This window comes from Plecotus auritus (genome assembly GCF_963455305.1).
Source record: "Plecotus auritus genome assembly, chromosome: X".
In the NCBI taxonomy this organism is placed as follows: domain Eukaryota; kingdom Metazoa; phylum Chordata; class Mammalia; order Chiroptera; family Vespertilionidae; genus Plecotus; species Plecotus auritus.
In genome coordinates this window covers 29,110,514-29,137,607 of record NC_137784.1, presented here as the reverse complement: position 1 = coordinate 29,137,607, position 27,094 = coordinate 29,110,514, and the positions used below count along the sequence as shown (strand labels likewise).

General features: G+C 38.2%; 1 protein-coding gene across 1 annotated transcript in view; it reads right to left on the bottom strand.

Moving 5' to 3' along the window:
- The window catches only part of CFAP47 (cilia and flagella associated protein 47), a gene marked incomplete at both ends in the record, with an annotated part of 517,322 nt that overhangs the window by 328,477 nt on the left and 161,751 nt on the right, over positions 1–27,094 (bottom strand). Inside the window, 3 exons of the mRNA XM_080652339.1 lie at positions 2,520–2,748; positions 3,905–4,027; positions 8,771–8,871. Coding sequence (XP_080508465.1) covers positions 2,520–2,748; positions 3,905–4,027; positions 8,771–8,871 — 453 coding nt within the window. The remainder of the gene's footprint in view (positions 1–2,519; positions 2,749–3,904; positions 4,028–8,770; positions 8,872–27,094) is intronic.

Sequence of the window (27,094 nt, the reverse complement as noted above, 5' to 3'; positions counted from 1 at the left end):
GAGATCATAATAATCTGGCCACTCAGTATATGTATCTACTAAAGAATTTATATTTGCATTTTTTAGCTTTCCTTAATAGTCTCCTCATAATTTATCAGTTAAGAATAAATTATTTAGGTTTTTGAACCAAGATGGTGGCATAAGGTATACACCTGTACCTCACAACCACACCAAAACTACAACTAAAAGACAAAATGTCTATCACCCAGAACCACAGGAAAGCTGGATGAGTAGAAGTTCTACAACTAGAAGGAAAGAGAAAAGAGCATTGAGACGTGCACAAGTGCAGAAAAGCTGAGGTACGCAGGCGCACAAATTGGGCTGGCGGTTGGTGACTGGGTGCACTGTTTCTTTCAACCCAAAGGGAGACACAGCTCCCCATTACTCTGAACTCCAGTTTCTGGGGGGACTCTGGGGACCTAGACCCCTACAGGGAAAAGCTGGACTGTCTGCCATCGGGTCGGAAAGAGAGGGTGGATTTCTTGCAGAGCTGAATGCAGAAATCATTGTTTATTGCGCTGGGGCGCGAGATGCGGGGACTTAGAAACACAGAGACGCAGAGACGGCTGACTGGCAGCCATCGCTGTTTGCCATGCCCTAGTGACTCCCTGAGACCCCGCCCCATCCAATTTACAAACCCACTCAAACTGTGCGCAGTGACTTTTGCATATAATTGGCCTGCCCTATCGCAGCTTAACCTAACAAACTGCAGCTCTGGTCAACCAGGAGAAATCTACAGACCTCGCTGTAGCTCCTACTGGGTGGCCTCAGACAGTAGCTGACCTGCACACCATTGGAGATTCAGAAGCCAGTGTACCTAGTGGTCAGTGTGAGACACCAGATTTCAACTCCTCACATCCATAAGTGACACATTCAAGAGGCAGACTCAGTGACCACCAAAGCCCCACTGAAACAAGTCCTGCACCATAAGTGTGTCTCCAGCACAGCAGTTCTTCCATTATAGACACAGCGGGTCCTCACAGCCAATTGGCCTGGAGGTAAATTCCTCCCAGTATACCAAAAGCAATCAAGGCTTAACTACAACAAGACTGTGCACTCAGCCTTCAAAGGAGTGCACCAAGAGTATCCACCTCAGGTGACTGAAGAGGCTGAACCACTGGGCCCTATAGGTCACCTACCACACAAAGCCACTCCATTAACACAGGGAAGCAGCCAGAATGTGGAGACAAAGAAACATGTCACGAATGAAAGAAATGGAGGAAAGCAAACTACTGGACATAGAGTTCAAAACCACATTTATAAGGTTACTCAAGTATCTGCTAAAAACCTCTGAGGAACTTAGTGAGACCTTTAAAGATCTTAATGAGAATGCCAAAAAAATGGAACAGGACCAGTCAGAAATTAAGCATACACTGTCTAAAATAAAGAATATACAGAAACTCAACTATAGATCAACGTACCCCAAGAATCAAACCAAAGTTCTGAAACATGAAGAAACAAAAAACACCCAACCAGAAAAACAAAAAGAAAAAAGAATCCAAAAATATGAAGATAGTGTAAGGAGCCTCTGGGACAACTTTAAGCGTACCAACATCTGAATTATTGGGGTGCCAGAAGAAGAGAGAGAGCAAAATATTGAAAACCTATTAGAAGAAATAATGACAGAGAACTTTCCCTACCTGGTGAAAGAAATAGACTTACAAGTCCAGGAAGCACAGAGAACCCCAAACAAGAGGAATCCAAAGAGGACCACACCAAGACACATCATGATTAAAATGCCAAGGGCAAAAGACAAAGAGAGAATCTTGAAAGCAGCAAGAGAAAAAAGAGTTAGTTACCTACAAGGGAGTACCCATACGACTGTCAGCTGATTTCTCAACAGAAACTATGCAGGCCAGATGGGAGTGGCAAGAAATATTCAAAGTGATGAACAGCAAGAACCTACAACCAAGATTACTCTACCCAGCAAAGCTATCATTTAGAATTGAAGGTCAGATAAAGAGCTTCACAGACAAGAAAAAGCTAAAGGAATTCAGCACCACCAAACCAGGATTATATGAAATGCTGAAGGGTATTCTTTTAAGAAGAGGAAGAAGAAGAAAAAGGTAAAGATAAAAATTATGAACAACAAAATGACAACAAATACATACCTACCAACAAGTGAATCTAAAAATCAAGTGAATAAAAAATCTGATGAACAGAATAAACTGGTGAATATAATAGAACAGGGGCATAGAATGGGAGTGGAATGACAATTCTCGGGGAAAAGGGCGTGTGAGGGGTGCGGGAAGAGATTGGACAAAAATCTTACACCTATGGATGAAGACAGTGGCGGGGGGTAAGGGCATAGGGTGGGGTGGGGTGGGGTGGGGAATCAGGTGTAGGGGAGCTATGGGGGAAAAAAAGAGGAACGTATGTAATAATCTGAACAATAAAGATTTATTTTAAAAAGAATAAATTATTTAATAATGTATTTCACTTAAAACTACCCCAATTAATAGATTATATTTTATTATATGATAAAAAGCAATAGATTTAGAGAATAATGCAACTGTCACCTTCTTATACTCTCTGGAACAGAAAGAGAATGTGGTCCTTCAGGCCAGCCGAAGAGGCTGAACCAGGTCTGAACTGCATTTACAACCTTTTGAATGAAGTCATACGCCTTTGTTCCTGGATCAGGACAAAATTTCTTATTTTCCTCCTCCTTTTCCATCGATTTACCACCTTTCTTCTTCGGCTTTTCACTTTTGGGCAAGTTCACTTTTCCAGGTGTTGCTTCAATTCCTAAAATTCACATTTTTTTTTTTTTTTTTTGCAAAAAGGGTTAATTGACCAGAGTAAAATATTCTGTTAGTTATTGCAATTTTTAGGTAGACAAATAGATCTCATTCTACAAATTATTCTATGCAATCAAAGAAAGTCTGATCCAACTTTCTGCTATCTTAAAATAAAAAAGGAAAATAATTTATTTTTAAATTCCAACAGAAATTCTTTAAAAATAGATGAATTACAATAAAAAACATTAATTATTTATTTCCATAATTGTATGGGAAAACACTCCCCAAAATGGAACCTTTCATTTTCAATTATATATGTAAAATATTTTAACAATTATTAGGTTTATTTGTTAGAAAGAATTAAACCTTAGCTGAAAAACTTACAGAAACAAAATACTGGCTTCAGATTCAAAGTGACTTTCTATCCAAGTGAAGCCCACGTCAATAAACCAAAACATTTTGAGTTAATTCTTGAGAAATTTTTGATAATATGAAATGGTATGATCATACTTTTAAAAAATATCTGCCTATGTAAAAGCACAAGCACAACTCATTCAAAAACCCCACAATAATTCATTTGGTTTGGTTCATTAAATAAAACAAAAAAATTTCAATACTACCCATTTTCAGAGACAGGAATATTTAAATAGTTAATTGCAAATTGGCATATTTTTCTGTGCTCACCACTTTCCAAGACAGGCAACATTAAATCCCAGCTAGGTAATTAGCAGACAAACCCCTAGTTCGACAGTTCCCAAACTGTGGACAGAGGGTACCTGGGATTCCATAACAAATTCACAGGGGCTTTGCAGGATATTTAGCATCTCAACATTTGTTCGCTATCACATATACTACTACTCAGCGGTTTTTGGACCAAACCACTTAATAAATGGAACTTCCTAGCACATCTTTTGGCCTTTGGGAAAATTACTGAGATATTAAGTGTACTGTGAAGCAAAAACATTAGAGAATCACTTCTTGAGATCATTGGAGAGAGCTCCCAAGGCAGATGACCCACTTACTAGTAAAACTAATGACAAATTCATGATTTTCTTCTTGTATTTCTTATTACCTGATGAAAACCAAAGCTTTAAATCAAATAATATTAAAGAGATCATGTTACAGAATGGCTCTGAGTGGTACACTATATATTTGCCACATACCGATAAAGAATCTCTTTGCAGACTCAGCATCCTCACATTTAGATGGAGCAGGAGAAGATAATCCATCTTTTTCAGAGGGAAGCAAAACATGTTTTGTAGTCTTCACAGGGCTGGGATCCTTATCTGCAAATGACACATTGCGTCATAGTAGGCCAAACAAGCGTTTGTAAATTCATTATTGAATTTAATTTCAAATTACTGGACCTAAATATCATAAGTTCATATATACAATACATAAAATATGTATATGTACATATACATATACATATGTACTATATATCCACAGTACAAAATAAAAGAAATAAGCTTAAATGTCCATTATACATAAAAGATGTAAGATGTCAAATAAGAAAAAAAATAACATTGAAGTTGATATGGTTGTCTAGATCAAATAAACTTTGCTTGATAAGGAAATTATTATAGTATATCAAAGATTCTGGAGAATAAACAATGATCAATTTTAACATAAACTGAGGTATGTTAAACATTTAAGTGTTTTTACACCAAAATTTTTGAAATTGTTATATATGGTGCTCAAAAACAAATATAAAAAATGTATCACTAACAAATGTAATCTCTTCCCAGTTATTTTTCTGAAATGAAATCACTGCTCCCTTACAAGCTGATACCATTTGCACAGCCTTCAATATCTATTCCAGTTAGAGTTACTATATATACGATAGAGTTTGCCATCATGGTAATCTGAACCCAATCAAAGGCAATTCTGACCAAGAAAAAAGCAGTAGATGTGACCTATGGTAGATTATGTATGCATATATGTATGTATGTATCTACCTAACTCTCTGTCTGTCCATCCATCCACATGTGTGTATGTATGTCTATAGATATACATATATTCATAATATAATTCTATCAGAAAAGCATGGCCTGTACAGTTACAAATATCTAATTTGAAAGCTTGACACTATAACTCCTGAGCTGTTAAACCATGAGTATATTATACAAGTTCTCTGCAACATATGTTTTTATTCATAAAATAAAACCAAAGGTTCTGAGCTCATGAATCTGTTTTGAGAATTATTCTATGAGGAATAACACATACAAATATGCTAGCATATACTATGTTTCTTTCACTCTTTCAGTGCAAAGACAGTTTAGAATTTGCCAGAGAACCTTTATCCAGTAAGTGTGCATAGCTCCAGAATGCTACACCACTATAAACCACAGAAGTGAGTCTGAGGGAATTTAAGGATAGAATGAATCATCGTGTATGCATTAGACAGTGTCTTTTCAACTTATCAACTCACTTATAAAAAGTTCCTACTTGGGTACAAACCCACATCTGTACCCTTCAAATTATGTTGGTGATTCATATAATAGTTTTTATTTAGCATATCAGCTCTAACAAGTAAATCATACTGCTTTACTTTTGGATATACTTAATATGTTTTAAGATTTCAACTTTACTGAACATAATGTACTCTAGAGCACTGTAGCTACTAAGTGTAAAACATCTGAGGTCTCACAAATATGGTTAGTATTCCCCGAGGCAAGTTGCTCAACCTTTTATGAGTCATTTTCCTAATCTGTAAAGTGAGATTAAAAAGAGTATTGAACTCAGAGTTATTGAAAGGACTAAATGAAATAAATATAAGGCATTTAGCAAAGCACCATATCCCTGGAAAGCACTAAATATATATTATAAGTTATTATTATAAATACAGAATATCCCCAAAAATGTATATAAACAATGTCTACAGATTCTATTACATTTTGAAAATGAAATGTATTTTAATAAACACTGCCTTTATAATTATTCAGTGTATATACACTTTTGGGACACCATATATTTATAAAGATACATTAGAAGATTTAAAAATCATGATGTCTTTCTAGAATAATAATTACCCAAATAAATGCAGTATTTTAACCAATATACTTCATACTCAATCATCCTACAAACACAAAGATATTATTCTTTTTTTCTTTTAAACATATAACAATATTTTGTATAATAATTCCTCATTATTTTGGAGAGGATATTATTAAAATATAAAAGAGTAATAAAATAACAAGTTATAATAGCAATAATAATAAAATAATAATAATATTTCCAGGTATTTATAGTCTATGAGTCCTCAGAAAAGCATTTTGAAATAAGCACATACTTTTTTAGTACACTGCTTCTCCCTCACCATGCACATTTTGTTCAATACAGATGTTTGAAGATCTGAGAATTAAAGATAAATTCATATGGCAAGCCCTGGCCAGTGTGGCTCAGTTGGTTGGGCATTGTTCCATGCACCAAGAGGTTGATGGTTCTATTCCAGGTCAGGGCACATGCCTGGGTTGCAGGCTTGATCCCTGGTATGGGATTGTACAGGAGACAGCCAATGTTTTGCTCTCACATCAATGTTTCTCTCTCTTTCTCCCTCTCCCTTCCTCTCTCTTCTAAAGTCAATAAAAATACTGAAAAAAATATGGCAAAATTGTAGGTGAGCTCACAAAATAGAATTTCCACCCAGGTCTATGACTTCATCCATTGCTCCTTCTATGATGTGTTATCTAAATTCTCTACCCAGTATATTAGAAAAATATAAAAAAGTAACATCAGGACTAGGCAGAGAGAGAAAACAGTCAACAACTGCTCCTGAGTAGTGAAGGTACAGCAGTGTAATGAAGAACACTTTCTTCCTCACCCCAGATATTTCCTTTCTGTTAAAGGGAGCTGAGGTACTCTAAAAGCCTACTTTCCTTTGCTAATTTTTCTCCCTCTCCCTGAGAAATTGAGTGGTTCATCTGATTGGTAAGTTTGGAAAGACTAAATCAAGCATGTGTGGCCTGAATTCACTCTTTTCCCTTTGGGAATGAGCCAGTTCCCTGAGAGAATATCATCTCCTTTCCTCCCAGTTGTCATCCTGCACACTCGCCCAATGCAGCTAAGAGGGAGGCAGAAGTCAAAGGGCAAGAATAAGCCAGGTTAGTTGATTAAGCAAGATCATCAATAGCCTGAGTCAGGAGAGAGTCTTGCCTCTGAGCTTTGTGATGAAGAGATAATGGGTTCTGATGCATGCATGGCATATGTAAGTTCAGAGTGTTCCTGCCTGATGGTCTCTATTTCTTCTGTACAGTCAGAGAAAAGGTCATTTCCTGTGACTGATGAAGAACAGTATTGTTTCATAGGAATGGTAAACATTTGAAAAAGCAAGTGGAGAATATGAGAAAATTTGTTAAAAATACAGAAAAAACCTCCAACTCATTACTGAAACTTAAGGCCTTGACAATCTATTATACAGAAGGAATTTTTTCCATTCTCCAACCTTTCTCATCCCCTTAGATTTACTCCATCCATCATTCCTTTCTGTGCCTTGTATTTCACATCTCTCCCAGCTCAGCAGTTTCTCTTCCAATTGTTTTTATATTTTCTCAACATTTCCCCTGCAGTAACTCCCAGTGAGTCTGCTCACCACTCTCCTTCTCAGTCTGATTCATCTTGCATCCCAAAAATTGTTCCCTTCCTAATCACTGATACTCAAAACCACAGATGGTTCCAACTATAACAGAAGAAACGGCGTAGGGGTGTGGCTCTGCCCCTACAGTGCCTACCTTATGTCTCCTATCAGACCCCCATGCTTTTGCTATATAGTCCTTTGCCTCAATCTTCCTGTTCAAGATCTTTATTTGTGAAGCTCTACACAAACGTCATCTCTTCTATAAAGTCACCCTAGACCCCCAACATCTGCATTAACCTCTGCACCACCCTCACATTCCTAATATTTCAATTCACTCATACACGCAGCTCTCAATTCCATCCTATTTATATTAATTTATTTATGTACCCCTCACTAAATTGTCAACTTTTGGAATTACGAGTCACTAACAGCCCTAGCCGGTTTGGCTCAGTGGATAGAGCACTGGCCTACGGACCAAAGGGTCTCTGGTTTCATTCCGGTCGAGGGCACATAACTAGGTTGCAGGCTCCTCTTCGGCCTGGGCCGTGGTCAGAGCTCATGCAGAAGGCAATCAGTCGATGTGTTTCTCTCACACTGATATTTCTCTCTGTCTTTCCCTCTCCCTTCCACTCTCAAAAAATCAATGGAGCTGGTTTGGCTCAGTGGATACAGTGCTGGCCTGTGGACTGAAAGGTCCCGGGTTTGATTCTGGTCAAGGGCACATGCCCAGGTTGTGGGCTCGATCCATAGTGGGGGGCATGCAGGAGGCAGCCGATCAATGATTCTCTCTCATCATTGATGTTTCTATATCTTTATCCCTCTCCCTTCTTCTCTAAAATCAATAAAAAATATTTTTTTTAAAAATCAATGGAAAAATATCCTCAAGTGAGGATAAATAAAAAGATATATCTATATATATATCTATATCTATATCTATATCTATATCTATATCTATATCTATATCTATATCTATATATATATATATATATATATATATATATATAGAGAGAGAGAGAGAGAGAGAGAGAGAGAGAGAGAGAGAGAGACTGCCATGTTCAACTCTCAATACTAAACATGGCTCCTGGTAATAGCAGGAGTTTATTAAACATTCGTTAATTTTCATTTTTTATTTTCTTTTTTAAAATATGTTTTTATTATTTTTTTCTGAGAGAGAGGAAGAGAAAGGGAGAAAGAAAGAGGTAAACATCGATGTGAGAAACATTGATCATTTGCCTCCCCTACAGATCCCAACCAGGGACCTAACCGGGGCATATGCCCTGGCTGGGAATCGAACTGGTGACCTTTTGGTGTATGGGATGAAGCCCAACCAACTAAGCCACAACAGCCAGGATAATATCTGTTAATATTTAAAAGTCACTTTACTTCTAGATATTAGCCTTGGATAACAAGAACAAATACAGTGATAGAGAGAAAACAGTCACATGCAACTTACCATTCCTTACAGTAATGTTTTCCTCTTCAAGATGAAATGCCAAATATGGGTAAGTAGTAAGAATGCAGTTTTCTGCTGTTGCAATAACTGGAAGTGAAAACCTAAAAATGAAAATATTGCGTTTCAATAAAATAAAATGTTCAGATGCAGTACATACACTAAAATACTTTAAATATCCTGGATGCCTTTAAGAGTCAAGACATGAATCAGTTATTTTTCTTTCCACCTACTTTGCTTTTCTTAACCATCTACCATATCTATTTTAATGGTTTATTTATTTATTTATTTTTTTTTACTTTTAACGCTTCTAACAGAGAAGGTAAAGTTCACTGTGTGTTCTTCAACACAGCCTGTAACTCTTCAGGTTCATAATGAGATTCAAGAAATGTTAAGAGTTGAAGGAGCCTAAGAGTTCATTTATACAACTTCTTCTTCTATAACATCCCTGTCGAGACACTCACGACTCGGAGACGACCCATTTTCTATCTGGAGAGCTGTAGCTGGAGACATTCTGCTTCCGAACAACAAGGAACAAAATCTACCATCTAATCCCCATTACATTTCTTCAAATATTTAAACACAGTGTATCTTCTCTAAGGTTTCTCTTTGTAAGACTGCCAACATTTAGAATGGTCAAGGATTATTTCAACTACAATGTCGCCAAATAGTTCTCAAACTGTTTAACTTTTTTAGATGAGTTTTTGCTTTGTGTTTGTCCTACTTTAACTGTGTCTGATAACTGAAACAATACTGCAAAGGTTATTAAACCAGTGGAGAGTACTATTACCTTCTATAACCTGCACTCTATTTTATGAAAGCATTGTGAAAGTGCCTTATTATTTTTACCAGTCACAAAACACTCAGGGTATATTGGGCCTAACTTATGTAACAACTGTCTTGTACAACTGATTTTCCATGGAAGTACTATATTTAATACCTATACCACTGTTACATTGCTTTATTGGTTTCAGTTATGCATTACAATAGTATATCAAGATAATTTTACACTTGAATCAGTCATGTACACACACACACACACACACACACACACACACACACACACACAAACACACACACACATCATACACCATATACCTTTGTCCACATCCGAACAGCCATCACTACCTGAGTCCTATTTGATCATTATCCACACTACTGAATTCTAGATATGAACCTACTCTATGCTAGAAAAGGTAAAACCAACAGAACTCTTAAGTTAGAAAAAAAGTCAAGTAAGAACGTTTTGTCTGCAGTAGAGAATAACCAATAAAATGCAAATTATATTTTTATAAACCATAATTTTTATATTGAATGGCATGTTGAACACATATAATTCATTAAATAAGGTGTACAAAGTCTCATCATTCATCTCTCTGGTCATTAGCTGGTGAATAATTACTACTCTAATTACACATCTCTAATTATGTCACTATCAATAGTGAAGATTTAAGAGACTCTTTGCTTGTCATCCCAAATCACTTTAGGGATGAAACTTTGTAGCTTCATGTTAACTCTATGTGATAAATGGCCTGGTAATTATAGTATTTTATCATTTTACAACAGTGTATGAAGTACAGTGATGGCCTCTCAACAATATGTCAAACACCATGAGAAATATTATGATACTATTTATATTTTTCTCATTTTAACCAAGGCTCTCCTCCCTGGCTGTACTATTTAGAGGCAGATCTAACATTCTAAAAGCAGTGCTATTGAACATGGTTTGAATTCACAGTGAGTTGAGTAGAGCAAGAAGAAGGAGCAGGGCTGCAGGGTATGGCATTGGAAGCTTGTCTCTTTAGCCTTATTATGCTTTTCTGTTCAAACCTTTCTCCACAAGACAGCTAGAAAATTATAAAATTATATGTTAGAAAAACTGGCAGTGGATAGGAAGAGTTGCAGAAGAGCTTATAGCTGACACTACTTTGGAATAATGATCTAGATTTCTATTTACAGGACTGAATAAAGTGAGAAATGAGAGAAAAAAGTATCTGGGTCAGCCCTTTGAAAGTGCTTTTCATTGTTAAAAACCCATCATCCCCGTCATCACTAGCAAAAACAAGTGCTTATGGCCATCCACACGGTATTTAAATAAAGACTTACAAATAATAGAATAACTTGGATGACTGTATTTGTCTTAGGGGAGTTTATTACACAAAACAAACATCCTTGAGGAAGCTTTCCAAAGCAGCTGATCCACACTTATTCACAATGTTTCTCAATTCAATAATTGCTAGCAAAATAATCCACATGCAACTTTATTTACACACAAAAGGTTAAATTGAAATGTTTATTTAAATACTGAATGTTTACTATAGCTAGCACTTTTATGGCACTTAGGTCAATCAATGGAATTTAATCTACTGCTGTAATGTGTATTTGTAACAATTGAGGGCATCCATGATGTGGCCAGACAAGAATGTTTCTATCACAAGTGAGGACATCGAATGTCATTTTGTTAATCAGCAATAAAATTACAGATTCTTATTTATTTTTAATAGCTCAAAATAGACTGAAAACATTCCTCATGATACTGTGATTCTTACCCTTTTGTTTTTCAATATTCTTTCTTGAGTGGAGGGAAAAGGAGTAAAGTTATAGCTGCTTTTGTGGGCATTGCAATAACCCATAATATGTTATCTGCAGTTCATAAAGACACAGTTATTTATGAGCATTAATAATTCTGGCAAATATGTGGCTATTAACCAATTTAGTGAGCTTTAAAAGAGTTTGGGCTTGATCAAATTTGTGCATAAATCCATGGACATATGTTTCACATGTGAATGTATTTCATTGATTTGTATCACTGCAAAGTAAGGTAAGGGCAGAGAATTCTTCCTTAGACACATGAGAAATCAATAGATAGTCATCAAGTCTAGAAATATATGTCCATTGCACATTATTTTATACATATATCAATTCTTTTTACAAAAATCTCATTTTTAGTTTGCCTAACAACCTGGAAACAATTCTGTAATCAAATTGTGTGGTTTAGATCTAGACACGGATTGCTTCTCACATGGACAATTATATGTTTCGTGTTCTAGAGTCGGAAAACCAGACAATCTCTATATCTGCACAGACAATGGAACAACAAAAAATATTGTATACCCACAAGCATTGTGAAATTAAACATATTAGAAACGTGTGCTTTCTCTTTTCTTTCTTTTCCATTTAACCAGACTGAGCCACAGCAACGCGTGGCCAGGTACAGCTAGTATATATATATGTAAATATATATTAAATATATATATATGTATATTTTATTTTTAACTCAGCATTCTTATGGGGAAATACTATAGTTGTTAACACAGTTTAAAGTAGGGTTTCCAGGGAGGAATTACAGCAGCTGACTGTGTTGGCATGCAACTTTAGGAGCTCTGTGAGGACCAGCCTTCAGGCAGGTGCCTAAAGAGATTGGGGATGAAGAGAAGGAAAAGCCCTAGCTGGATTGGCTCACTGAAAGAGCATCAGCCTGTGGAATGAAAGGTCCCAGGTTCCATTCCAGTCAGGGGCACATGCCCAGGTTGCGGGCTCAATCCCCAGTAGGGGCTGTGCAAGAGGCAGCCAATCAATGATTCTCTCTCATCATTGATGTTTCTATCTCTCCCTCTCTCTTCCTCTGAATTCAATCAAAATACTGTATATTTTTTAAAAAAGGAAAAGGGGGAAAAGAGAGAAATCACATCATCAATGGTTAACTTTTCTTTTTTTGCAACCTGGTGTTAAAAGCACTGATTTTAATAATCTTAGAAGAAATGGTAAATATTATCTTGGAATTCCCTTTCTGTGCTTTTGCAGTTTCTATACAAATTTTAAATACCCCCATTTTGCTACAAGTGAATGATGAACAAATCACAATTGTTAGTATTATTTTGTATATAGTTAATTATGATTCATGGGTATCTTATGTTTTGGTTAAATATAAATAAACATTCTACTTTAGGAAAGACGGTACTACAATCCTGTGACTTGGTTTAAAAGATCTACCATGAAAATAATGTTCTTCATAGAATGAAGGTATCTTTACAGCCTTCCATGGGGTTGGGTAAGGAATAAGGAAAGATGCTTATGTCAGAACAAAGCATGGCCCCTTAAGAATTCTACTCCCCCTCACTACCAATTCTACCTACACATACAATACCAAGGAAGGTAGAAAAATACATTGTGTTATGCAAAACCAAGCTCCCCAAAATACAACAAATGTTTTGGGGCAATATTCTAACACTGCCTTCAGTTATGTTCTACTAGATGATTGTTAAAATACTCTTGAGATTTCCCTTTCAGTGGCCACAATGCTAAAATTCTAGATGGCTCATTTGCAGCAGGTCTATGCTAAGAATGGTCTCCAAAAGAAGAACATGTCCTAAATACCACTCTCCTTAATACATAAGGGGAGCTTTGAATACCTCAAAAGTTGCTTCTAGCTATATGGCAGTGTCCCTTAGAGGTTCTTGACTCACTTTACATAGTTATTTTCAAACTAGAGGCCCGGTGCACGAAATTCCTGCACAAGTAGGGTCCCTAGACCTGGCTGGCGATCAGTGCCGATCTGTGGGGTGACGGGTAGGGCAATTGGGGGGGGGGGGCGGCTGGCACCTGCCTTGGCTGGCCTGATGCTGCCCACTTGCCGGCCCCGCCCCCCACTGCCGCTGCTGGTCTGGGCCTGCGGGCTGGGGGCAGCTCCTGCATTGAGCGTCTGCCCCCAGGTGGTTAGTGTGCATCATAGCGACCGGTTGTTCTGCTGTTTGGTTGATTTGCATATTAGGGTTTTATTATATAGGATATCCTAGAAAGACACATAAAGAACAGATATTAATTTACACTAGTGTTACTAAGGTCGTGTTGCCAATATGAGCTGCACATGTTGCCACTAGCACACAGATGGTTGGACTCTGGGTCTGATTTATGTTCTGCTAATCTCCATTATGTGATGTGGATTCTTACTCTTCCCAAAACAGTATGATGTCTGGAAGGAGCATGTTAAAAATACTAGAAATAGCCCAGCCAGTGTGGTTCCATGGTTGAGTGTCAACCTATAAACCAGGAGGTCAGGGTTCGATTCCCACATCAGGGCACATGCCTGTGTTGTGTACTCAATCCCCAGTGGGGGGGCATGCAAGAGGCAGCCGATCAATGATTCTCCTTCATCATTGATATTTCTTTTCCCTCTCATTTTCTTTCTCTAAAATCAATAAAAAACATTTAAAAAAAATAATAATAGAAACAGACCCCAATTTATGTACCCTACACAAATACAAAATTATGTATTGAGAAAAACATTTCTCTTCATTTTGTTTTTAGGTATTGAATGCTTTTAAAAAATAATATTTCAATTTAAGGGATTGTCCTATTATTTTAATGAGAGTAAGCATAACATGTTTTATTATGTATCAAAATGTTTTTGAATACATAACAAGGTTGATAAAATGTTACCATATATAGAAAAAAAGTGATATAATTCTAAAACAATAAATCTACTTGCTTTTCCTTTCCTTTGCTTTAACTTTCACTCTTATGCTTTAAATTCACTAATAGTCAACATGTGAAACCCTAGGCATCCCACCCTTGACCCCAATAAAGAAAGAAACCCAGGCTCTCCCACACACTCTCTCTCACTCTCTGTCTCTCTACTGGCAACCTCACTGTGTAGCTCCAGGTGGCCTCAGATTTGTCTTTTACCCTCCTAGACTTTTAGTAATAAACCTTGCTTTTCAAAGTTCCCCATAGCTATTTTTGAGATGCATATTGCAATCATAACAAAAACCGCAAGGGCCAGTCCTGACATAACAATGGCTCTGAAAGGGAAAGTATCTTTGGGGGCTGCCACAAGTGGTATAGTCCAGGTGAGTGTCCCAGGCATTTCTCAGCAATAGCATCACTATATGTAGGCTGAGACTCACCCAAAACAAAATAGTGTAGGATCCTTAGAACTCTGGCTATGACAAGCATTAACCCTTTAGTTACTAGATTCTGAGTGGGTTCAAGGTCCAGAAGGAGTGCTTGAGGCAGGTCAGGCACCAGGTCTGAGGACTGAGTATAGTGGCTGGTTATCAATTGGCAAAGAAAACCTCAGAGGGAAGGTAGGGGAGAGTGGGGGTAGAGGGGAGAGATCAACCAAAGGACTTGTATGCATGCATATAAGCCTAACCAATGGACACAGACACCAGGGGGTGAGGGCATGAATGGGGAGATAAGGACACATGTAATACCTTAATCAATAAAGAAAATAAATTAAAAAAAAAGAAATATTTCAAGATTGTATACACTGGCAAGGATATAGCGCTGTGTGGCAGCTAATGAGCAGCCCTGACTTTAGTTCACCCTCATCTACCAAAGATCCTTGTACTATTCTTACTGTACACTTCTAATTGACCTCTCATTTAGAACACAGTGTGTAGTTTAACTTGCATTAAAGTATCAAAATCTTCCTATTCACAGTGGATTATATGCTATATAACACATCAAAACTTAAAAGTAATGTCATTGATTTCTTACCAAACCGACCATGTTATAGCAATAAAATCCTAGGACTTGAAGAGTTAAAGGGAAACAAAGTTGTGTGATAGAGATAATGGGACTTGATCTCAAAGCTAGGTTCTTTCACTCTATAGTTGGTGAGGGTCCAAAAGACAAAAACACAGTAGTACTTCAATTTCCTCTGCTATAAATTTGGAATTATACTTTACAATGTAGACTTCTTAACTGGATTAAGTAAGATAACATATCAGTAAACTAAACCAAACCTATTTTAAAAGAAAATTGGGTATTCAGTCCAAGGATTCTCACAGCAACAATTTTCTTTTTTTTTTTCTTTTTTAATATATTTTTATTTATTTCAGAGAGGAAGAGAGAGGGAGAGACAGAAACATCAATGATGAATCATTAATTGGCTGCCTCCTGCATACCCCACACTGGGGATCAAGCCCACAACCCGGGCATGTGCCGTTGACCATAATCGAACCCGGGACCCTTCAGTCCACAGGCTGATTCTCTATCCACTGAGCCAAACCGGCTAGGACATTTTTCTAGTAGTTATTTCCTGCCAAATATTTAACAGTGTTCCACTGTTTAATGTAATCCCTTTTGATGGTATTTTCCCTTATTCAGTCTTTTTAGGTCCAGTGTTTCACAAACTTTACTGGGCACCTCAATCACCTGGAGATAGTTTTAAAATCCAGATGCTACTGATTCCTTAGATCGGAACTGGGACTAGAAACTCTGCCTTTCAAACATGCTCAAAGTCTGTGCCCAGGCTAGCAACCTCAGCATTGAATGGGAACTTGTTAGATTTGCAAAAAGTGCAGGTCCTATCCAAGATTTACTAATCTAGGAACTCTGGAGGTGTAGCTTAGAATCTGTTGAAACCAGCCCTCCAGAGAGTCCTCTGCAGGGGTAAGTTTAAGAACCACTGTTCTAGAGCCAGGGTTCTCAACTCTGCATTCCCATTTGAATCAAACAAGGAACTTTTTAAATTTGCAATGCCTACCTCGGTCACCCTACAGACAAATTATATCGTAGTCTGTGGATTGGACTGAGACATGTGTATGTTTTAACACTCCCAGGTAATTTCAGTATCCAGCCACAAGAACCATAGCTCTAAAGAGAAAGCAGATGATAATTGAATAGCACCCCATATCTATTTGATAATTGAGTCATTTGGATTTCTTTCATTTCGTTTAAATTTTAATTTTCAATTACTCATGTTAGCTCTCTTATAAAATAGCAGATTTTTTCATTTGTTGTAAAGTTATTCAAATTAAATTTGAGTACTAAAAACCTAGATAAGATATAACCAGTTTTGAGTACAATGGATATGTGTTAAATACTTGGGAACTGAAAAAAAAAAATGTATGGAGGATCTCAGAGCTTTGGAATCCCACATTCCTAATTATGCACTCTCAATTTTGTTTGCGGCTTAACAGAGGCACTACTGTTAACTCAAGCTAACGTCCTGATAACCTTAAACATGCAGTTGAAATCAGCTCATTGAAAAATATTAAACTGTCTTTGGCATTCTTAGGATTTCTATGAAATAAATCAACCAAAGCCATAACTTTCATTTTTTGCAAGGTCTAGGTAAAGTACTAGTCAGATAGTGAACATAAAGCAAGAGCAAGTGGCAAGACTTCATTCTCATAATTACAAGTTCCTTCAGGATATAATATTTTAATCTCTTCAACCTAGAGTGAAAACCACGATTCAAAATAGGGGATTACAACACTCTGACAACTCCTAATCAACAGATCCATGTCAAACATGGAATCTTCATTAATGTGTGTGATCTCTGTGTGAATTTCCACATAATATACATATGTAAACATAAAAACAAATATCAACTCTGAAACACAATGTAAATAATTTGGAGATTATCAAAAGCAATCACTCCATCATGACAACGGAATTCCTGCCCCTACATTGTGACCTCATATACCAAAAAGTAAAAATAAAAAAAGTCAGAAAGATGCCCTGACAGGTTTGGCTTAGTGGATAGAGCATTGGCCTGCGGACTCAAGGGTCTCAGGTTTGATTCCCATCAAGGGCATGTACCTTGGTTGCGGGCACATCCCCAGTAGGGGGTGTGCAGGAGGCAGCTGATCGATGTTTCTCTCTCATCGATGTTTCTAACTCTCTATCCCTCTCTCTTCCTCTCTGTAAAAAATCAATAAAACATATTTGAAAAAAAAAGTCAGAAAGAAAAGAGCTTAATTGAATGAGGCCATAAAACGATAATTTAACCTAGAATAGAGGTTGTTTCATAAAGCAGCAATGAGCGGAATTATATTTTACTATTGTATTCCCTGACTCCCTCAAAAACCATTCTTCATATCATTTCAACTATTTTATAAACAAACACAAAAATCCCTCATAAGCCATACATGTTTAAATTAAGGTATATTTTGTTTCAATAATAAGCATATTTCTTAAATTTTTGTAGGAAATAAAAATATTTTAATTTTTATAAGAAATATGCGTTTTCCACTTTGAAATTTTATTGATGTGAAATGTATAATTTCAAAAAAGTACTTTAGCAGTTGTTTTGTTACTGGATTTCAGTTTAATACATTGATTTTAAGCCTTTTGCAAGCACTATTAATTTAAAACATCTAAAAGAGTTGTATGGTATCTTATAAGTACTTATATATAATCAATTTATTTTTAAGTAAAAATCATCTTCTGTAGGTTTGACTGGCAGTAGTTGTAACACAGGCTCTTTTAGTGAAACTATAAACATTCACTTATGCTGTATCCATGGAGATAATTTATGAGTTTTTGTCTCCTCGATAAACTAATATATCCATAAAAATAAATAAATAACCCAGTTTTTTGGGGTAGACTTAATTACTACCATTACTATATGTGAAACATGGAATCTTCGTTAATGCGTGTGTGTGTATGTATGAGTGTGTGAGAGAAAGACAGACAGACAGGCAAAGGAGCAGAAGGGAAAAATATACCATTTCTTTTTCTTATTCTTTGGAAAGTTTGTATATGACATATGACAGTGTTACTCTCAAAAAAGTATAGCTACAGTAAATTTTTCCAAATGATTATAAACAATCTAAATAATGTTAAAATAAGGTGACTAAGAGCCTAATCTTTGGAAACAAAACTTCAGTTCAAATTCCTGGCTCCTCAACTTAACATCTGAGTGAAGCTGGACAAACGGTATCATACTATGGGCCTTAGATACCTCTTCTGTAAAACAGAGAAGAAGATATAAAAACATCCACCTTCCAGGCTGCTTTGTGGATTCCATGATATCTAGACTAGGACTGAGGACATGACCTGTGTTAAGTAATAGCTGTTTACCTCCTGCTTCCTGTATTTATCCAAGCTTTCATTTAAATAATCGATCCTGGTTCTCCCCCTATGCCTCACTCATGGACACCAAAGCAAAACATGCAAGACTGTCATCACCTCCTACTGCTGCCCTTTCAACATTAGCTCTCAGTCCTTCACTGCTGGTAACGATCAAACCCCAAATACCAAAATTATCTTGCAAAAATGAGACTGCTTCAGCCTCCAGACCTAGTTGTGTTTTTGTTTGTTTGTTTATTTTTACCACTTGTAATACTCTGCCCATATCAATAACCCTCTTCAGATTTGGGGGGAATTGGAAAACACAAGCAGGGTGTGCAAGCAGCAAGCTGAGGGCACATGAGTGTGGAGTGGACCATTTTCAATGGCAGCAGATATATTAGCAGGTACAATAGTGACTATAATTTATAGTTTGTGCCAGTTCAGCCAATCTAAATATGACAAATCTAAAGAAGGAAACAAAATTAAAAGCTAAGCATCTTAATCCCCAAGGGAGCTGCAGTATGAAATGGTCATATATAAGAAAAAGAAAGCTACATAAAAAAACTCCTGGAATATATCAAGGGAGAGATCAACAACAATACAATCATAGGAGGGGACTTTAATATACCACTGACATCACTGGATAAATACTCTAGACAAAAAATCAGCAGAGAAACAGCAATCCTAAATGACTCACTAGATCAGATGGACTTAATTGACATCTTCAGAACATTTTACCCCAAAGCCACAGAATATACATTCTTCTCAAGTGCATATGTGACATTTTCAAAAATAGACCACATATTGGGTCACAAGCAAAGTCTCCCCAAATTCAAGAAGATTGAAATCATATCAAGCATCTTCTCAGACCACAATGGCATAATATTAGAAAAAAACTACAATAAAAACAGCCCAAAAAATTCAAACACTTGGAAGCTGAATAGCATACTATTAAATAATGATTGAGTTACCAATGAGATCAAAGAAGAAATTAAAAACATCCTGGAAACTAATGACAATAAAAACACAACAATCCAAAATCTATGGGACACAATGAAAACAGTCCTGAGAGGGAAGTTTATAGTGCTACAGGCCTACCTCAAAAAAACAAGAAAAAATGGTAATAAATCATCTAACTCTACAACTCAAAGAATTAGAAAGAGAGCAACAAGAAAAGCCCAGAGTGAGCAGAAGGAAGGAGATAATAAAGACCAGAGCAGAAATAAATGACATAGAGACCAAAACAAACAAACAAACAAACAAAAAACAATACATAAGATCAATGAAACCAAGAGCTGGTTCTTTGAAAGGATAAACAAGATTGATGAAACTCTAGCCAGGCTCACCAAAAAGCAAAGAGAGAGGACCCAAATAAACAAAATCAGAAATGAAAGAGGCGAAGTAACAACAGACCCCATAGAAATACAAAGGGTTGTTAAAAAATACTATGGACAACTCTATTCCAACAAACTGGACAACCTGGAGGAAATGGACATATTCCTAGAAAAATACAACCTTCCAAAACTCAATCAGGAAGAATCTAAAAATCTCAATAGGCCAATAACTATGGAAGAAATTGAAGCAGTCATCAAAAAGCTTCTAGCAACAAAAGCCCAAGGCCAGAAGGCTTTACAGAGGAGTTTTACCAAACGTTCAAGGAAGAACTAAAACATATCCTCCTCAGACTATTCCAAAAAATTCAAGAGGAAGGAACACTTCCAAGCTCATTCTATGAAGCCAGCATCACCCTAATACCAAAACCAGATAAAGACAACACAATGAAGGAGAATTACAGGCCAATATCCCTCATGAACATAGATGCCAAAATCCTCAACAAAATTCTAGCAAATCGGATCCAGCAGTACATCAGAAAGATCATACACCATGACCAAGTAGGGTTTATCCCAGGAATGCAAGGATGGTACAATATTCGCAAATCAATAAACATGATACATCACAGAAACAAATTGAGAGATAAAAACCACATAGTCATATCAATTGATGCAGAAAAAGCATTTGACAAAATCCAACACCCTTTCTTGATAAAAACTCTCAGCAAGGTGGGAATAAAAGGATCATACCTCAACATAATAAAGGCCTTATATGACAAACCTACAGCCAACATCATACTCAATGGGCAAATACTAAAACCATTTCCACTAAGAACTGGAACAAAACAGGGATGCCCACTCTTACCACTCCTGTTCAACATAGTACTGGAAGTACTAGCCATTGCGATTAGACAAGAAGAAGAAATAAAAGGCATCCAAATTGGAAAAGAAGAAGTAAAACTGTCTTTATTTGCAGATGACATGATACTGTACATAGAAAACCCTAAAGACTCCATCAAAAAATTATTAGACTTAATAAATGAATTCGGCAATGTAGCAGGATACAAAATTAACGCCAAGAAATCTATGGCATTTCAATACACCAATAATGAACTTACACAAAGAGAGAATAAAAAAGCAATCCCGTTTACCATCACACCAAAAAAAAAATTAAGATAACTAGGAATAAACTTACCTAAGGAGATAAAAGACCTAAAGCAGGCGTCCTCAAACTGCGGCCCACAGGCCACATGCGGCCCGCCAAGGACATTTATCCAGCCCGCCGGGTGCCGCTGCCTGTCCTGCTTAGCAGCCGACTCGTCCCAGGCCCGCAGTGCGCATAGGAATTTGTTCATCGTTTTTTTTTTTTTAAAACTATAGTCCGGCCCTCCAATGGTCTGAGGGACAGTGAACTGGCCCCCTGTTTAAAAAGTTTGAGGACCCCTGACCTAAAGTGATGGCAAGCATGTGGAGATAAAAGGAATTAAAAAGAAAGGAAGAAAGAAAGAAAGAAAGGAAGGAAGGAAGGAAGGAAGGAAGGAAGGAAGGAAGGAAGGAAGGAAGGAAGGAAGGAAGGAAGGAAGGAAGGAAGGAAAGAAAGAAAGAAAGAAAGAAAGAAAGAAAGAAAGAAAGAAAAGAAAGAAAAGAAAGAGAAAGCAAAGGAATGTTTTATTCTTTTTTTTAAATTTCTTTATTGATTAAGGTGTTACATATGTGTCCTTATTCTCCCATTACTACCCCCTATCCCCCCCACTCATGCCCTCACCATCCTGTTGTCTGTATCCATTGCTTAGGCTTATATGCATGCATACAAGTCCTTTAGTTGTTCTCTCCCCCTTACCCCCCCTCCCCTACCTTCCCTCTGAGGTTTGATGGTCTGATCGATGTTTCTCTGTCTCTGGATCTATTTTTGTTCATCATTTTATGTTGTTCATTATATTTCATAAATGAGTGAGTGTTTTATTCTTTACTGAACCCATGTACTTCCATATAGACAAAGGGATGCAAAAAAGGCTTCCATTGAGGATAAACACTGGCCAACATAATTTGTCCTTTCAGATTTTACTCAGAAGCCTACGCAGCCTTCCCAGATTCTCCCACCACCCAGGACATTATCAGTAACTCCTTTTGCATTACATACTCTATTTACTTCTACAGGCACCAAATCTATAATAATAAAAGCGTAATATGCTAATTTGACTGGACAGCCGAATGACCTTCCAGATGTCATTCCGGATGTCTTTCTGGATGAAGCCGTGGCAGCGGGGGCCAAGGCAGAGGCAGTTAGGGGCAATCAGGCAGGAGGGCAAGCAGTTAGGGGTGATCAGACAGGCAGTCACAGTGGTTAGGGGTGATCAGGCAGGCAGGCAGAGTGGTTAAGGGTGATCAGGCAGGCAAGCAAGTGGTTAGGGGTGATCAGGCAGACAGGTAAGCAGTTAGGGGAGATCAGGCAGTCAGGCAGGTGAGTGGTTGGGGCAATCAGACAGGCAGACAGAGTGGTTAGGGGCGATGAGGCAGGCAGGCAAGCAGTTAGGGGCGATCAGGCAGGCAGGCAGAGGGGTTAGGGGAGATCAGGCAGGCAGGCAGAGTGTTTAGGGGCGATCATGCAGGCAGGTGGATGACCAGTTAGAAGCCAGTGGTCCCAGATTGTGCAGGAATCAGGCCTAAATCAAACCAACAATCAGACATTCCCCAAGGGGTCCCAGATTTCAAAAAGGTGCAGGCCGGGCTGAGGGACACCCCCGCTCCCGTGCATGAATTTTGTGCACCGGGCCTCTAGTAGTTTATAAAAAACTTGGTTAAAGTCTACCTTCCCTACTACATACTACACTGACCTCCATCAAAGAAGGGCCCCTTTCTATTTCATCTTTGCTTACCCAAATCTTGGGCAGAGCACACAAGTATTACCTACAATGAAAGATTCATTCCAAAGAAAACTTCTGAGGTAAAAGGAAAGCAGTTGAGGAATTTCTTGTTGAAAGATCTCATTTATCTCTATGGGATCAGAGATAGAATGTCTAGAAAGAAAAAGGCAATGGCAGCTTTGGGGTTTTCAGAGGAGAAGGAAGCTCTGATTATACACTGTGGGGAAACTAGATAAGGAGTTAAAAAGGCAGCAGTAAAATAATTTGCCTGTATTAAGGTTCTGAACAGTACTCATCATTTGTTGCCTTTTTCAACTGGGTGCATGGAAAAACCTTTTGTAGTTCATCTATGATTTTCAAAGTTTCTAAATTAGTTCCAATAGCTATACTTTACCTTAACCTGCTGAGGGTTGAAATGGAGTTTAGTAGAAAGTAAAGTAATACGGGTGGGAAATTCAGGAAAGAGCAAACAAGTCTTGAGGCTAAAAGGATACAAAATGACAAAGCAATAAGGCAAGAAAATCATCAAATACAACACCACTCTACCTCCGGGAGACTGTTCCAGGTCTCCATCCCATCCCATTTGCTGACCAGACCTCAAGACATTGGCACAGTAAAGTCCATTCATGCCCAGCTGAGAGGCATTTATACCCCCATCTCAGAAGCCATCTAGCTCACACAGTATTTAGTGAAACTATTTCCTTCCCACCCTGTTAATGTGGCCCGAGCCTTCATTAGCTTTAAGACATTCATGGGTTCGTATTGGTGAGCTCCAAGGTATACCTTACATAGTACTTAAGGTAAAGTGTGAATTTAAGAACTAGAGAAAACTTAAGTTAAACTTTTATGAACAAGGTTAGTAATACACAAAAGGACACAATGCTTCCTAGGACAGTGTCACAGAGTAAGTACTTGATAGGAGCCTAAAGCAACACAATTAATTGTCTTTTAATGTCAACAAAAGATTGACTGTTAGCATCAAAAGAGAAAAATTGGAGTCTGAGAGGTATAATTTAGAAGATTTATCAATCAACATATGCAAGAAAGAGAAATGGAAGCTGGAGTTCAGGATATAGCCATACTTCACCTTGAATACAACATCACGTTAAGATCTGTTTCTCTCCCTTCTAAATCCTAATAAATCAATTCTTTGACTAGAAATGAATATGCTATATGTGATATAGTACAGTATATTATAGACTACTAGAGGCCCGGTGCAGGAATTTGTGCATGGGTGAGGTCCGGCTGGCCCACCCCGATCGGGGCTGATCGGGGTTGGCCAGCTGAGGGGAGGTGCCGCGGGAGGTTGGCCGGCCAGCCCTACCCTCATCGGGCTGGTTGGCCGACCATAGTGCGCATCATAACGACCGGTCATTCTGGTTGTTCCAATCATTCCAGTTGTTCCAGTCACTTGGTTTTTATACAGTATATACACACTGAGTGGCCAGATTGTTATGACCACCCCATCAGTACTTCGTTGGGCCACCTTTTGCCTTCAATACTGCAGCGATTCTTCTTGGCATTGACTCCACGAGATGTTGAAAGGTGATGTGAGGATCTGACACCATGCCTGATGAATAGCACTGTCCAGTTCTGTGAGATTTGATGGTTGTGGAACCAGTTGCCTGATGGCTCTTTTAACTTTGTCCCACAAATGCTCAATTGGATTGAGATCTGGTGATTGTGGGGGCCACCTAAGCAAGGTAAAGTATCCCTCATGTTCTTGAAACCACTCCTGCACAATACAAGCACCATGGCATGGTGCATTGTCTTATTGGAAGAAGCCATCTCCATTGGGATATGCCAGAGGTCAGCAAACTGCAGCTCATGAGCCACGGTTGCCGCTCTGTTGACTAATGAGTTTGCCGACCACTGGGATATGCCATCAACATGATAGGATGAACTTGACTAGCAACGATACTTAGGTATGTTGTGCTATTCAGACGTTGTTCCACATGAATTAAAGGGCCCAATTCATGCCAAGAAAACATGACCCAAACCATAACACTGCCCCCACCAGCTTGAAGGGTTGTACTCATGCATGTGGGGTGCATGCTTTCATGCTGTTTCTGCAAAATTTTCACTCTGCCATCTGCATGATGCAACTGGAAATGTGATTCATCAGATCACATGACTTTTTTCCAATGCTCAACTGTCCAATCCTTGTGTTCCTATGCAAATTGGAGACGTTTTATCTTGGTAACTGCAGATAGCAAAGGTGTTCAAACAGGCCTTCGACTTCCATATCCCATACGATGCAGTGTACGGCTAATTTGCCTACAAACGTCAGGTGGTCATAATAATCTGGCCACTCAGTATGTGTGTGTATGTGTATATATATTTATATATTAGAGGCCCGGTGCATGAATTCCTGCATGGGTGGGGTCCAGCCAGCCTGGCCAGGGGGAGAGGACATGGGTGGTTAACCGGCCTGCCTGCTGGTCGAACTACTGGTCAAGGGGACAATTTGCATATTAGCCTTTTATTATATAGGATATACACTGAGTGGCCAGATTATTATGCATTCAGAGATCATAATAATATGGCCACTCGGTGTAGATTATATACTAGGTGTACTGGTTAATAATGCGGATTTTGTAATCAAAGAAAACACAATAATTTCAAGAGAAACATCAAAAGTGCTTATTCAAAGTAATATCCATTGCTAGCTACACATTTCCCCATCTTTCTAGTAATTTGTGGATACCATCCCAATAGAACTTTTCTTGTTTTGAGGCAAACCATTCAGAGACCCAATTTTCCACTTCTTCATACGTTTTGAAGTGCTGCTCAGAACGTGCATGTGCCATCGATCAGAACAACTGGTAATCTGAAGGAGCAAGGTCTGGTGAATAAGGCAGGTGAGTTAATATTTCCCAGGCAAGATCTTTTAACGTGTCTTTAACTGGTTTTGAAGTGTGTGATGGTGCGTCATCATGAAGCAAAATTACTTTGTTATGTCTTCTGGCACATTCTGGTCATTTCACGATCAAAGCGTGGTTTAAATTGATTATTTGTTGTCAGTAACAATCAGTATTAACGGTTTCACACCTTCCTGATCCCACCAAATGCAGAGCATTGTCTTCTTTCTGAAGTGATTTGGCCTTGCAAACAGCCCTTCGCTGCTGGCCTGATGGCCCAAATGGCCCTCCCCTGCTGGCCTGATGGTCCCCAACTGCCCTTCCCTGATGGCCTGATGGCCCCCAACTAGAGAGGTTGCAGGCCGGGCTGAGGGATGCACCCCCATGCACAAATTTCATGCACCAGGCCTCTAGTCCTATATAATAAAAGCCCAATATGCTAAGTGTCCGAATGTTGGTTCAACCGTTTGACCAGTCGCTATGACATGCACTGACCACCAGGGGGCAGACACTCTTAATAATGTAGATTTTGTAATCAAAGAAAACATAATAATTTAGCTTGCTGCTGGGGTCCAGCCGATTGGGTCTGGGAGAGACAGGCCGGCCATGCCCTAGAGCCTTCCCGCGGTCTCTCCCTGGCCCAGATCATGCACCAGTGGGGTCTCTCAGTCTGGCCTGCACCCTCTTGCAATATGGGATCCCTTGGGGATGTCGGACAGCCGGGTTTGGCCTAATCCCCGCAGGCCAGGCCGAGGGACCCCACTGGTGCACGAATCCATGCACTGGGCCAGTTTCAGCCCCATCCCCACAGGCCAGGCCGAAGGACCCCATCAGTGCATGAATCCGTGCACCGGGCCTCTAGTATTATATGTTACATAGTATACTAATAACATATATTATGATATAGTAATAATCCCACTTAAAGTTAAAAAAGTATCACATAGAATAAGAATATTGACATAAATCTTTAGTGTATAATTCGCTCTAATGCTTCTCACAACAAACATTTTTAACAAATTTTACTGCTGTACACATTAGCCTTTTTTCACTGGTAAATCAAATCATCTCAGGGTATAATGTAAAAGGGGGATTTCTGGTTCTAAAGGGTAAAAAATTAAAAAATATGATTCCACCAAGTTGTATTTGACTTTCTCTGAACCTGTTAAAGTAACATGAAACAATCAACATTTTAGAAACTCATTATACTGATGTGTCTCTTTCATTTAACACTTATTTAACATTTGCTTTGTGTCAATTCCTGTCCAATTACTCAATAAGTATTAACTCAATAAATTTTTCATGATTAAGGATGAGATTGGTTATCCCCATTTTATAGATGAGGAAACTGAGAGCCGCAGAAGACTAAGTAACTTCACCAAAATTAACAGAGCCAGGATTCAAACCCATGCAGCCTAGTTGCATACATTACACTGGTGACCACTATTACGATGATTCTCATGAGAG